We start from the raw sequence: 13,673 nt of genomic DNA, 5'->3' as shown, positions 1-13,673 counted from the left end.
GCTCTCAAGAAGGGAGTTTCCCATTCTATAAGTGTGCTGCTGGTTTCTACTGCCTAAGTGCAGCACCCTGCACTTGCCAGTATTGAAAAGCATCCTGTTTAAGTCATCTCACTCCTGTAACGTATCCAGATCTTGCTGCAATCTTTCCCTCCCTACTAGTGTGCTCACCTCACCCCAAATTTTGGTATCATCAGTGAATTTAAACAGGCTGCATTTCACCCCGTCGTCCAAATCGCTGATGAAGAAATTGAACAGCGCAGGCCCAAGGACCGAGCCCTGGGGAACTCCACTGCCCACTTCCCCCCAGGCTGAATATGACCCGTCCGCCACTGCCCTCTGAGTATGACCCTTGAGCCAATCTGCAATCCATCTGACTGTGTAGGCATCAATGCCACAGTCGCCTAGTTTTTTGTCCAAAATTGGAAGAGCAGCTGGTGTTTCTCAACGAATTTTTGATGTTAGCATTTTTCAAAAACTAGTTTTGAAATGAATGAGAATAAAGTCTGAATGACAATATCCAGTGGGGTTACTATAGGGCAGAGGTGGCCAAAATGGGTGATCCAGGTGGCAGCTCGACTGCATTTCCCAGCAGCCCCTGCCCTCATGGCTGGGGCTGGTTTTCATGGATACCCCAGCTACAACTGCACATGAAAGCTCAAGGCTGCAGTTCCCATACAGACCAGCCTCAGTCATGCTGGCAGGATGCATGGCAGAGCAGAGCAGGGGGCTGCTTTGGAGCTAGTGGGATCTTGCAATGGGGGCAGCTTGCTCCAGAGCCAGGGTAGAGCCCTGATCTGCAGTCTGCACACTCTGGGCAGGGGTGCACAAGCAAGGGATCACGGCTCTGTGCCTGCTCCAGACCTGGCTGTCACCGTATCAAGGAGCCGGGGTATACAGGCTGCAGATTGTGGTTTTGCCTTGGCTCCGGAGCAACCTGCCCCCATTGCAAGATCCCAGCGACTCTGGAGCAACCCCCTGCTCTTCTCTGCTCTGCTGTGAGCCCTGCCAGTGCAGGTGAGGCTGGTCTCCACGGCAACCCCAGCCTTCAGCTTTCCCTTGCAGTTGTGGCTGGCCCCAGCCATGTGCAGGGGCAGTTGGGAAATGGAGTTCACTGCTAACTGGATCTGGCCTGCAGGCTAGACTTCGCCTGTCCCTGCAGAGGGTGACCATATGTCCCATTCAAAATGTCTGTTCAGGGCATCTTATCAGTTTCTTCAGCGGAGTGCTTTTGTTCCATTTTCAAAACCTTCCTGCCAGAGGACTTAACTGGTATGCTGAACTGTATGTCTGCCCGTTCTTGCCCTGACTAAACAGGTATGCTCTGCTTAGAAGCAGCAGAGTGTGCTGGTGAATGATGAAGGAAGAGAAAGGGCAGTGGCTTATTTTGAGACTTAATAAATATGTTCACTGGAAATTAATAATACTATAATATTATTTTTCACACTTCAGAGCTTGGTCTCTTGGTCTCCACATGATTTTCATTAATGGAAAAACCCACTGAAAGATAAGAGACATAGGAAAAGACAGTATTACTAAGCTAGATTTTTTTCCCTAGTAGCAGCAGAATGTTGCATTACTTTTGATGAGTCATATTAAGACATCCATGTAGGAGAGGGACCTATTAATAGCTCTGTTTTTCAACTTGCGTTAGCTAGTGATTTATCAGGTGATTGTTGAGATCAAGCTTGCATTGTTGAAGGTTGTAACATGCATGTGCTGTTTACCTAGCAAGAAAATGATTTTAATCAGTTAAAGAAGTTGCAATGATAACGACTTATGGCAGTGGATCAAATCCTCAACTTGTTGTGTGTTTGTAGGTCACATTATTAAGCTCTGAACCTTCTTATTCTGGTATTGTCATTTACAGAAGCTAAGACATTCAAAAGTAGCTACTGATTTTAGCTGTCTGAGTTTTCAGTTGCCCAATTTATAGGGTGACCATATTCTTTTTAAGCATATCTGGGATAGGGGGCCATACCTACACCCACATCCACACCAGCCTCATAGACATTGCAAGGAGAGGCAGGGATCCCAAAGCAGCTTGCATACCAAGGGGACCTGCGGTGGCTTGGCTTCTTCCCTCTGGTGCTGGTGCAGAATATGAGTCACTCACTCCAAGGTGGTCAGTGTCTCAGAGGTGCATGAACAGGTGGGCAGAGAACAGCACAGCAGGCCCAGCAGTGGGGTAGTTCAAGCAGCCAGATGGGAGCCACGGAGAGCCTGAGCCCAGTGCATAGCCTGTTATCTGCAGCCTCTGCTTGGGTCTTGGGGGGTGGAGGGGAGGACGCTAGCAATTGCGCTTTGATTTGATTGCCTTCAAGGGTCCTATCCAGGACCTGGCTCTAGCAGCCAGTCCTGGCCTTGTGATGTTGTGGAGATGCAAGTTGTCCATGGGCCACGAGATCTTGCCTCAGGAAGGAGCATACCCCAGGGTTGGCAGGGCTGGTGCTGCTCTGGGACGTGCTGTGTGGGGGACAGGAAGGGTGTGCCCCTGCTGCCTTGGGTGTGCCCACTGGCCTGCTTCAAAGGTAGCTCCACACAGACACAGCTGCATGCTGGGAGGTATGGGGGGTGGCTGCCCCTGGGCAGAGCTGTTAAGAAGTCCTCAGCACCTGGGGAGGGTGGGAGCTGTAGCATTACTAGGCTTTTGACACACACAAACACCCTGCCCCCTGGCCCTACAGTTGCCCTGATTGTGGGGGGGGTGAAGTGGGACAGCACAAAGGCTGTCAGAGGCTGGACCTGGCTGCAAGTAGTCCCTGTGTGGCACCCCCAGGCTCTTCCTCTTCACTCCCGGCACCTACCAGGGGATGCCACACTAGCCTGGGCATCAGCAGTGACTGCGGTGGAAGGGTACAAGGCTTCCAGCAGCAGGCAGTCATTCTGCTCACCCCATCCTGGTTGATCCCCACCCCAGGCAGGAGGAGCAGTGCTCTGCCCAGCCTGTACCCCTAGCCTCCAGCCACTGTTCAGAAGGAGCTGGGCCAGGCATGCATGGGCATGGTGGTGCTACCAATCTGTGGCTTCTGTTTCAATTTTAGCTAACTTGCCATGGTGCTGGGACAGCCTATGAAATCTGGGACTGTCCTGGCCAAACTGGGACATATGGCCAACCTACTAATTTGAGAAGCAGTTAGCTGGGGTGGGGGGGTGTACTGCCTTGAAAGCTGTTTACTCTGTTGAGAGCTCTTCAGCACATCCTCTAAACATAAACACAACCCTTCTACTAAGCAAACAAATAAAGGACAAATAAAAGTGGGGGTAGTAGGAGGGACAGGTAGGATTGTGAGGAGACTATCAGGTCTACAGGATGCTTTGGCAGATCCAAGGGGCTTTATGGGATCAGGGAGGGGGTTGTCCATAGAGGGGTACAAGGGTCAGGGAGCTAAAACAGCCCACTCTGGCTATTGGTGTGGAGGAAAAGTGCAGGCCTGCGACTGGGGGGTGAGTGGTTGGATTTTCCCAGCCCTAGGGCTGCACTCCAAACATACAGACATTCGGCTGATTGAGCGTGTGGTGGGCCAGTAGGGGGTGCTCCTGTGCTGAGCCACCCACCTGACTGCACCCGACCACCTTCCAGGCTCCAAGTGCCTCCTTGGGGGTGTCTCATGTTTAGCCAACCCCCTTCCAAGAGCACACCCACTAGCTTGGGGGTAGTGCCACCACCACCTACCCAGATTCTGGCACTCTGCCCCCCTGGGAAACACAGGCCTGGTAGTCCTTGAGGGTAGTCGACCCACTTCAAGATCTTGAGGTGCCTCCCTCAGTCTGAAACACAAATAGTGGTCTCCCTTTGTCAGCCAAAGCAAGGGGACCCCAGGGCATAATCTAGACCCACCCCCAATAAGTCTCCTACACTAGGTACAAAGGCAAAGTTTATTGGTTCCAATGAGTAGGTTTGGAACAGGATACAGGGTAGAACAGTATCAGAGAAATCCCATAGAGCAAATTGGCATGGCTGGGTAGCCTTTGATCATGCATCTGAGTTACTGCAAGCTATATATCTAGTTAGATCTCAGGTAGCTTACTCACGAGTATCATCCAGAGGCAGGTGGAGATTCCCTCTGGAGGCAGGCAGTTCATTGATCATGAGTTTCGAGAGAGAGCAAGTTTCAGATGGTCCAGCTCTTCTGTCTCTGAGTTTTCATCATGGCTACTGTCCCTCCTCCTAGGCAGTCCTTAACTTAGATAGACATTATGACCTCATTTACCTGGTTCAATGGAGACCAGCATTTGTTGGCTGCCAGCCAACCAATTTGAAAGGCATCACTGGTTGCCAGGCAGACTGGCAGGGTCTCTAGCCCTCTCCTGGTCAGGTTGGCATTACTTAGAACAATAGGGAGTGTAAGCCCCTCACCCATGTATGTGATGCCAGTCAAATAGGCAGAGGGAGCAGGTTGTCCCCCTCCCTCAGGAATGTATCCAACTCAGGTTACCTTAAGAGATGGGATGTCTGCCCTCTGCAGGGCCCATGTTAACCAAATTGTCACAGAGCAGAGTTTTTGGGGAGAGGCAGAGGTGGCCTGTGCCTGATCTAACTTAGTGCATCTCCTCTGGTGAACTAAGCTAGATTGGGTCGACCATTTTTTGCTGAATCTAACCTCCACAAATGTATGTACAAATTGGCCCTTAGGTCAACTTAACCCTAGTTATCTAAGTGTAATATCTGCACACATCATTTTTCCCTGCTGCACTTAGAAAGACCCGTTAATTTAGGCTTTCTTACATTTTTAGCCAGACATAACACATGCATGGGGGGTTTTGTTCCCCTTAAGAGAAGGCTGGAGTACTCATTTCTTCCAAAGAGAAGTAGAATCCCCTGTTGAAAGCGTTAACTGAAACATTCACATCAGATGCCAACTTGATTCAAACTTTGGCCTGCTGATTGAGAGGTAAAACAACGATGAATGACAACAATCTGCCTTCAAGATAATTTATTATAAACACATTTCTTAGGACTGTGTGTTTATTGTATAAACATACCCTAACCTGACTATCCATTAAAGTTAGGCTTTTACCTCCCCATTTCTACAATGCAGTTTTATCAGAAATTCACCCCCTATGAAACTCTTTATGATCCCAACAGGCTTGATTTCTCCCGCTTGTTTTATTTCCAAACTATAAATATTGTTTTTTCACTCCTCAGTGTGGAAATTTGGCTACCTCCATATTACATGCTTACTGGAGTAGAAAACTGCCTAATCAGATAGGAAAACAGTTGGCGGTGTATAAATCAGGATTTGCCGAGGATTTCAAAGTGTGAAACTGGGCAGACAAGCACATATCCTAGGAGTTCTGCCTTTCCCTAGCTTCCCTGTAGAGATTTCACATGGTAAATATGGTCACCAGGGCCATCTGTATAAATACATGGGTGTGTTGTGTTAATTCAAGACAACAGTTCTTGTGGGGAATGCAATTAAGTTTTTATTTTTACATTTCCTCACCAGATGGTCTCAAATATATATTTATCTTCCAGAAAAAAATCCTGATCATCCTGGTTTTGGTGAGGAAATTGATTGTCATATATGCTTGACCACCATCTAGCACAGTTCATGAAATAAACCTAGGTTCAAATCCAACCTTGGTGTAATTCCCCAAATAGCATTTCAGTTGCTCCATGGATGTTTTTGACCCATACTACCTGTAGGCCAGTTGTACAGAGGGGATGGAGTCATTCTGTGTTATAAACAGTCTCTCTCATATTCTTGGTGAAGAACTCTTTTTGGCAAATGGTTTCACTCTAACATGGCCTGTTTTCCTTAATTGACATTCCTTTCTAACATTTATATCAAAGCTGAGGTGAAATAAAGATTCATGTTGTAGTGGTGACAGAAGGAGTTGTTACACAAGATGTAAAGTTTCCCTTGGACTTCATGTCACTATTTTTTCTCATTATTTAAACAAGGAGTACATTGAAGTGGTGCAGGTACCAGGCAATAAAGATTTCCCCTGGTGCTGACAAACCCTGAGACCGCAAATGGAGGTGCTTACATGCCGCAAGAGATGTTGCTACATTTCTGTTCTTTTCCTCCAGTCTAGGTATTGCTGTCACAGAGGAAATGTCTTTTATGTAAAACAATTATAATGTAGAAATTACATATTTCTGGTTATGTAACGAGGGTTTATTTCATTGTCAATATATTTTGTTTTGTAATATGTGGAAGGAGTTTCTGAGGATAAAGTTAGAAACTTGTAGTGTATATATGTTGTTGGAATTTCCTTACCTATTTTCATAGTTCTGTTATTTTGTGTAGCAATAGCAAAGCTCAATAAAAGAAAGGTATGCTGTTTAAAAGAGAAGTAAAATGAGAAAAAATACTTATTTTATAACCTCAATTCTGAATGCCACTTTTGTACGTGGCACATATGCAGTACCAATATACAAGTCTATTTGCAAAGGTTTGGCAAATGAAATGTCTTCCTGTGCCTATGGGTTGTTAAAAACAGAAAAAGGAAACAATCAGAAGAGATTTTTTTATTGCAATTTTGCAGTTCATTATGGATTGCTGATATGGGCGGTGAGGTGTACGTGGTGTGCTCTAATTCAGAGAGGAAAAATTGGAGGCAGGTCTTGATTTTGAACAGTAGATGGTTGTATGTAGAAGGCAAACACAGGCATAAAACATGTCATTTTACTCAAAATAAGAATGAGGTCACAGTTGGACACAGTGAGTGCTTAGCCATTCTGATTTTATCAGCTATTTTAAATGAAGATAAGGGGTGTAGTTTTTATGAACCTTAGAAGGGTAGCATTTTTTTTGGAAAACATTCTTATTTAAGAAGATCATTTTTAAAAAATAAAAGTATATTCAGTTGAAAGATTTCAGCATCTCTACAGATTGGAAAAAGGTGATTTTTTATGTTTTATGAGTGGTTGCATCCATATTATGAGTAGAGAGGTTATTGACATTAATACCACCAAATAGCAATATGTCAGTACACACCAGAAGATACAAGGTTTTGATGAGGAAAGGCATATTATTAATTCCTGTTCTGCAGGTAAAGTAACAGCCACTGGTGAGTACACTTGCTCAATTTTTACCTGTCTGCCATCTGATAGGTTTTCTTAATCAAGAAAATTGTTATACCTTGTTGTGTAGCACATTTACATTTTGTTACAAGTTTATTCTTCTGGGGTTAAATTTTTTATTTATATTTGAAACAAAACTCCTCCTTCTTTTACAGGGTAAGGATGGGAAAGGAAGCCTCAAATTGTAAAAATTATCACTGCTGAATAGCTTTGGCAACTTATGCTAGCTTTACTCTTCTACCCTTCCCAGTTTTGCCTTCATCAAGTTGATAGAATTTGACCCTTAAAATCTGCTTCAACCCAAAATGTTGTTTTCTTTGCCAAGCAAGGCTTCAAGAGCCTTGAAAAAAACCTGGCTTTCCAGATGTGTGTTTTGTTGGAATAGAGCCCTAAAGAGCATATGTGAAGATAATATTTTTAAAGCACATTGTCTTTTCAACCCTGAAGTATTAAAGAGCAAAATTGCAAAATAAATAGGAATTTACAGAATAGGTAAAAACCTCATTTATAATGTGTTTTCAAAAAATACTGTACAGGTTTTCACTGTTGGATATTACATGGAAATATAATTTTTGTTGATGTTTGGCAGCAATTTTGGTTTATGTTTTACTACTATCAACATATGTTTTTGTTGGGTCAGATTTGCTCATTTGAGCTTCATATATTAAAAGACAAGGTGCTTGTAGTTGCTATCTCCAATGATAATTTCATCAGTGTGTTGCTACCATATTAGAGGTGAGGTTGGTAATAAATAGAATTATGCTATATTGAGGCACCAGTCATTAGCAGTGCTACAGGGAAGGCATTGGGTAGATTTGCAAATGCTGTCACCCCATAAAGACTATTCTTTATTTCTAAATCATGAGAGAGAGTGTATTTTCCAAAGAAAATAGTTCCTTATTATTATTCAAAGTTATTAATTTAAAATGTTATGCCTGTTCCTGAGATTCCCAGGGAGGCTGAAGGCATACTTGAATACAAATACAGGCCTCTAACAGGTTAATTTTAATATCCATTTTTAATGTAGATTTAACCAGTTGGAACTTAGAATTGTGAAAGGCATCCACTTTTTCAAACACTTATTGTTATAACCCACCTGTAAATGGAGAGTTTAGTTTACTAACCTATGATGTGGTACTCCCTCGTACAGCAGTGTACATTTAGCTTATTTTCACAAAAAATATCTAAATATTTGACTAAAAAACTTCTTGAAATTAAATGGGTCAAGTTAGGTGTGGTCTAGTAGATACCACTGATCTTTCAGGTGCTAGGCTACAGTTCAAGTCAAGTTCTTTGATTCAGATTAAGTTAATTTAATGTCAGATTTAAAGTTAATATCAACTCATAGGGTTTAAAACAGTGGAATTTTATGCTTGAGAGAGGATAGAAACAGAGCTGGCCTTAATGATGAATTGTTTCTCACCCTTAGGTGGTCTTCTCAGGCTTGAAGTTATTTGGAGGCAGCATTGGGAAATTTAAATGTGCCTACTTATGTTGTCCTTGGCTTGTGAATTAAAAAAACACGAAAAAAGTTCTTGTTTATTTCTTATATTCCAGTTCTCATGCTCAGGATTTTTCCTCAAAATTAATTAGAAAATTAGATTGAGATAAATAAAAGTAAAAAATGTTATGGCTTTCTTCACTTTAACCAATATCCTATCTCTGGATGGTTGCGTGGTTCATAAAGGTTGAAATCTGTCTGAAGAAGCTTCATGTTATGCATCTTGAGTTGAAGTCTACCTTCCTCCAGGGGGGAGGAGAATTTGTGACTCCTGCTTGCAGGATAAAGTCTTACCTGAGTAACAGTTATACACAAATTAATCTTTTTTTTTTTAAAGGAACTTACAGAGCACCCGTCAATGTCTTATCTGAGTACAGAATTAGGTTTACATAGAGGACATAGGAGACAATGCAATATTTTTTTTTCTTGTTATGTTTCTCAAGTCTACAGATCTTTTTTTGATTTTCTTTTAATTATTTTTAATGGCAAGACATCTCAAACAATAAGCCATGGCAAACCAGTATTATTTTGGAATGCAATGATGCATAGGTTGTCTTGTGAATAAGGGTTTTCAGCAATAGGCTCTTAAAATGTTGATTTTTCTGTCGTTTATGATCTAGATTGGAATTACAGTTGGTTGTGATAGAGCCACCTGACAAAATAAATGTGATCAGATGGTGTATGAATAGAGACCTCTGGAATCACAAAAAGTGTAATCAAGTTTTAAAAAATGACATGCATTTTATTTATTAAATATAGAGAAGCACATAATGTAATATCAATTCTAGTAATTTGTAGTCTTTAGGAGAACTTATATTATGTATTTTATTGACAGTATAATATTTTGGTATATTATTTTAGCTTCTACAGAGCTCCTTTTATGCAAATACTTTTCTAGATGTAGATGTCCTGTTAAAGAATATTACTCTTTTCTTTGTCTCCTTTCTCCTACTTTTTCTTCTGTTTTCTTTTGATATTTAGACAGTCTATGCCAAGTTATTTACATTTTTTTAAGGTAATTGACAACCTTGGACCTCTGGAGTGGATTCTTAATACACCCAGTCATCACAGAGTTCATCATGGTAGGAAGTACTATATCTTTTGATTTTTTTCCATGTCGTGTTTAAATGATGAATACTGTCATCATTTATATTATACTGATAAAATGCATTTATATTATACTGATAAAATGCAAAGAGGATTAAAACTATTATTTATGGGGGGGGGTTCAATTATAACAGGAACAATTGTGATCTGTTTAATCATTTTTATTAAAACTCTTTGTTATCTTTGAATTATAAATGCATTCAAAGCATTTTGCCTCTGACACTGAAATTATGAACACTTGATCTCTACATAGGTGTGAATTATTTTGGAAAATTTGAACAAAACAACTCAACACTTGTAAGAAATTGAAAGTAATGGAAAAAAACCTTTTCCCATTCTTAAAAATGTAGCTTACATCTTAGCTCAAATTCAGCTGCTCTTAGACCTTAGGATCTAACACTGAATATCAACGTGAAACTATTCCTTTCTGAGAAGTGTTCTCATTTGTTCCAGTAAATTTTGGATTTCTCTTAACTGAATTATTGAAAGAGTGCTTTAAACACACACAGTACAATTGATATATCTTTTTCATATTTTCTGCCAATATTTGGAGTTGGGGTAGGTTGTATAATAAGCATGTGTTTGGTTAACTTAATGAATAATGTAGTGAACAAATTTAGTCAATAAAGCAGGACTCCCTAGCTGCTGTTGGCTTGTGTGCTGGGCTTCTTGTAAAGAACAAACATAATAAATAGAAAAATAATAATGAGATGGACAAACTGAATTTACTAATTAAAACAGACTTAAATACAACTGTATATGAAAAAGACGTTTTCAATATTTATTATATCTGCCATGTGTTAAGTGTTTATGGCACTATGCAAACTCAGAAGGCAGGGGGTTCAGTAGGTTTTCTAATTCTCCAACTTTACACATGTATTTGTAGTCTCAGAGAGCTAGATTCACAGATCCAGATTCACAGATTCAAAGATCCAGATTCACAAATTTAACTGAAAAATAACTGCATGTTTGTGATAGCACATTTTTTGCTTAATGGGACTGACATTCATGTGAGTAACACTGCAAGATAATGGATAGAAGGGTTCATGGTGCTCACAAGAAAGTCAAAAATAGAAATATGTCTGACTTACATGAAGTCAGAATTGAGTTACATTTTTCATAGTCAGAGGTAGAACAAAGGGGAGATGTAATTGATGGTTGATAGTGAAAGGTTGGACATGTCTTGTAACTGTTAGTATGATATTCTTCCCTAATAACTCACCGCCATAGTTTAGTTGAAGCTAATGTAATTCACATAATACTTCTAATATGTGCAATCACTGAGCCCCCAAACCTTTTCTTTCTTATTACAGGGAGAAATCCTTACTGTATTGATAAAAATTATGGTGGCACCCTCATTATCTGGGATAGAATTTTTGGTAAGTGGGTTTAGTTATGTCAATTAATGTAGCAAACATAAACGTTTATGTTCTTATGCTTGATTGTATTTTTCCTCACCCCAGGAACATTTGAGGCAGAGAAAGAAAAAGTTATATATGGCCTAACACACCCTATAAATACTTTTGAACCCTTCAAGGTCCAGGTAATTCAGTTTTGCTACTAACATTTTACTTTTAACATTACCTTGTATTCAGAAGAATACCATTTTTGATACATGGGTAAATGAGGATGCTCTGTAAGTTGTTTTATAATGACTTGAAGTGTTTGTTGTATCTTTGGCAAGGTAAGAATTATACCATTACAAGAAACTACAAAGAAAATATTTGTGCAAATTTCAAATTATCTGGCTGTTCATATTTTTATACCATGGAATGTTTAGGTGTTCATATGAGAGGGAACTTTGGCAATACTTATTGATGGTAAAAATACAGCAGGCCAAAATTATTTGAGATGTAACTATTGAAGCTAAATGGACCATTGGTTGGACCCCACTTGACACTTCTTATGATTTCATGTATCATATAACTACTACTAATTTGGGGATCAAGCCTGGAAGGTTTGACATTCTGAGGGAGGTTTAGCATGCCTTTGAACTTAATAGGAGAACCTCACAAAATGTGTACCATTAATTGCAAGTACTTTTTACTATGGCAAGGGATGTCATAGCTTTGATTCCCTTCTGATACCCACTGACTTCAATGAGAGTAATATCGGGCCTGCAAACATTTAGGATCTATTTCAGTATTGTTGAGCTCCCTTTGATTTTTCACAGGAATTGTAGGTACCAACAGATGTTACACTTAAAAGTTTGGGAAGTTAGATTAGATGAAAAATGGCCACTCTGTCTACTTCAGTGATTCCTCACTTGAATCCTCCTCTGGGCAAATTAATTGCAGAACAAATTTAGACCAGATACAGATGTTCTCTGGATCCGATCTACAATCACAGGACTTACTTCAAGCAGCATGATTGTAGATCAGATGCTAGTTTTACCAATGTTTGCTGGTGCTGGGAGCCTGATTAAAGTAACTCAGGGTGGGGGAAGGGGTGGGCAGGATTGGGGGTCTAGTGGGTCAGTGGGTGTGGCAGGAGAGAACCTAGTGGGTCTGCAGGGGATTGGTGGGGTCTGGGGCTGGTCTGGCAGGATCAGTGGGTTTAATGTGTCCAGAGGGTGGGGCAAGGGGTGTTTGGCAGGAGCAGATAGGCTAGCAGATCTGTGGGAGGGAGGGAAGCGGGCTGAGGCAAGTGGATGGGCTTTCACATTCCTGGGGCTGCTCTCTGAATGTGTACATATGTTCAGTAGATTGGGCTAACCCATGCCCAATCTAACAGATGCACTCAGTTACATAGGGAAGCCATTTTTTTGCCCAATCTAACCTCTCAAACTTCTTAATGTATCATCTGTACATACCCTATGAGTGCTCAGAACTTCTAAAAATCAGTTCTTTGGGAGTTACAATCAGAGTAAACTATAATGTTTTGCAAAACTCCTATTTTTTTCTAACAAATGAAGAATAATTACTTATCCTGTCTTCACAGTTGCATCACTTGACCTATATATGGAGCGTATTTTGGGCCACACCTGGTTTCTCCAATAAGCTGTCTGTCATATTCAAAGGGCCAGGCTGGGGACCAGGAAAACCAAGACTTGGCCTTCCTGAGGAAATCCCAGTGGTAAGTAGAACATATTGGGCATGTCTACACATTGCTGTATGATGATGTTGTTATGGAGCCATGCTTTAGTACTTCCTTTGGAAGCACAGCTCGGTACGGGCAGTTACTACACTGTACACATGGCTACTGCATCACAATAGCTGTGCACTATAACGGGGGAGTGCACCACTACAGCAACGTAGCTTATAAAACTAACTGATTTAATTTGCTTGCTTATCTGCATGCACTCACATTCAGTAGTTCTATCTCCTTCCATGTCTCTCTGTCTCCCCCACCACATATACACACAGTCTGTTTTAGTGTAAATATGGTTTTATTTATATTTCACAGTAGATTGTGCACATACTTGATTTTGATAACAGCCTTCTATTAATTTTCTCTTTTCTATATTCTTAAGTGGCTGTTTGTACCATTAAATATATTCCTTTGTGCTGTTAATTAACACAGATACTACTAAAGAATAACATGCTGGGGTAGATAACTAATGAGGACTATTATCTGTGTTGCTGTATGCAGATCACTGGAAAAGAGGTTCCCTTCAACCCAAAATTGCCAGTTCATCTTTGTGTCTATGCAGTCATACATTTTGCCTTGATTGTGACATTGTATATTGACCTCTTTGCTGCTGCAGCTGTAAGTAACTTTCACATTTATAAAAATCTTTTGTCTGGGATTAGCAAAAATACCTGCTGGGCAATACTTTTAATGTTGAAGTTAAGACAATAAAAGTTAGACATTGAAAGGGCCTGATTTTGACTTATTTTCACAGTGGGAATAACTCCATGAAAATTAATAAAATTGGAACATAGAGTTGGAAGAGACCTCCCAGGCCATTGAGTCTTTGCAACTATACTATTTTTAAACCACTGTGATTGAGATTAGAATCAGGCCCTAGGAAAGTGAAAGGTTTCTTATGAATTACACAACATTTAATTTAATAAAAATTACCTTTTAGGCTTT

At 40.7% G+C, this 13,673-nt stretch overlaps 1 protein-coding gene across 2 annotated transcripts in view; it reads left to right on the top strand.

Annotated features, from left to right (window-relative positions):
• AGMO (alkylglycerol monooxygenase) overlaps window positions 1-13,673 on the top strand; it is a 314,761-nt gene that overhangs the window by 159,913 nt on the left and 141,175 nt on the right. For both annotated transcript variants that reach the window (XM_019534049.1, XM_019534041.1), the window contains exons 6-10: window positions 9,547-9,613; window positions 10,952-11,017; window positions 11,102-11,181; window positions 12,579-12,713; window positions 13,230-13,346. In XM_019534049.1, the coding sequence (XP_019389594.1) occupies window positions 9,547-9,613; window positions 10,952-11,017; window positions 11,102-11,181; window positions 12,579-12,713; window positions 13,230-13,346 (465 nt within the window). The remainder of the gene's footprint in view (window positions 1-9,546; window positions 9,614-10,951; window positions 11,018-11,101; window positions 11,182-12,578; window positions 12,714-13,229; window positions 13,347-13,673) is intronic.

This window comes from Crocodylus porosus, unplaced genomic scaffold, assembly GCF_001723895.1.
Source record: "Crocodylus porosus isolate Cpor-Errol unplaced genomic scaffold, CroPor_comp1, whole genome shotgun sequence".
NCBI lineage: Eukaryota > Metazoa > Chordata > Crocodylia > Crocodylidae > Crocodylus > Crocodylus porosus.
Note: the sequence above shows the minus strand (reverse complement) of the source record. Positions and strands in the feature narration are given on the sequence as shown.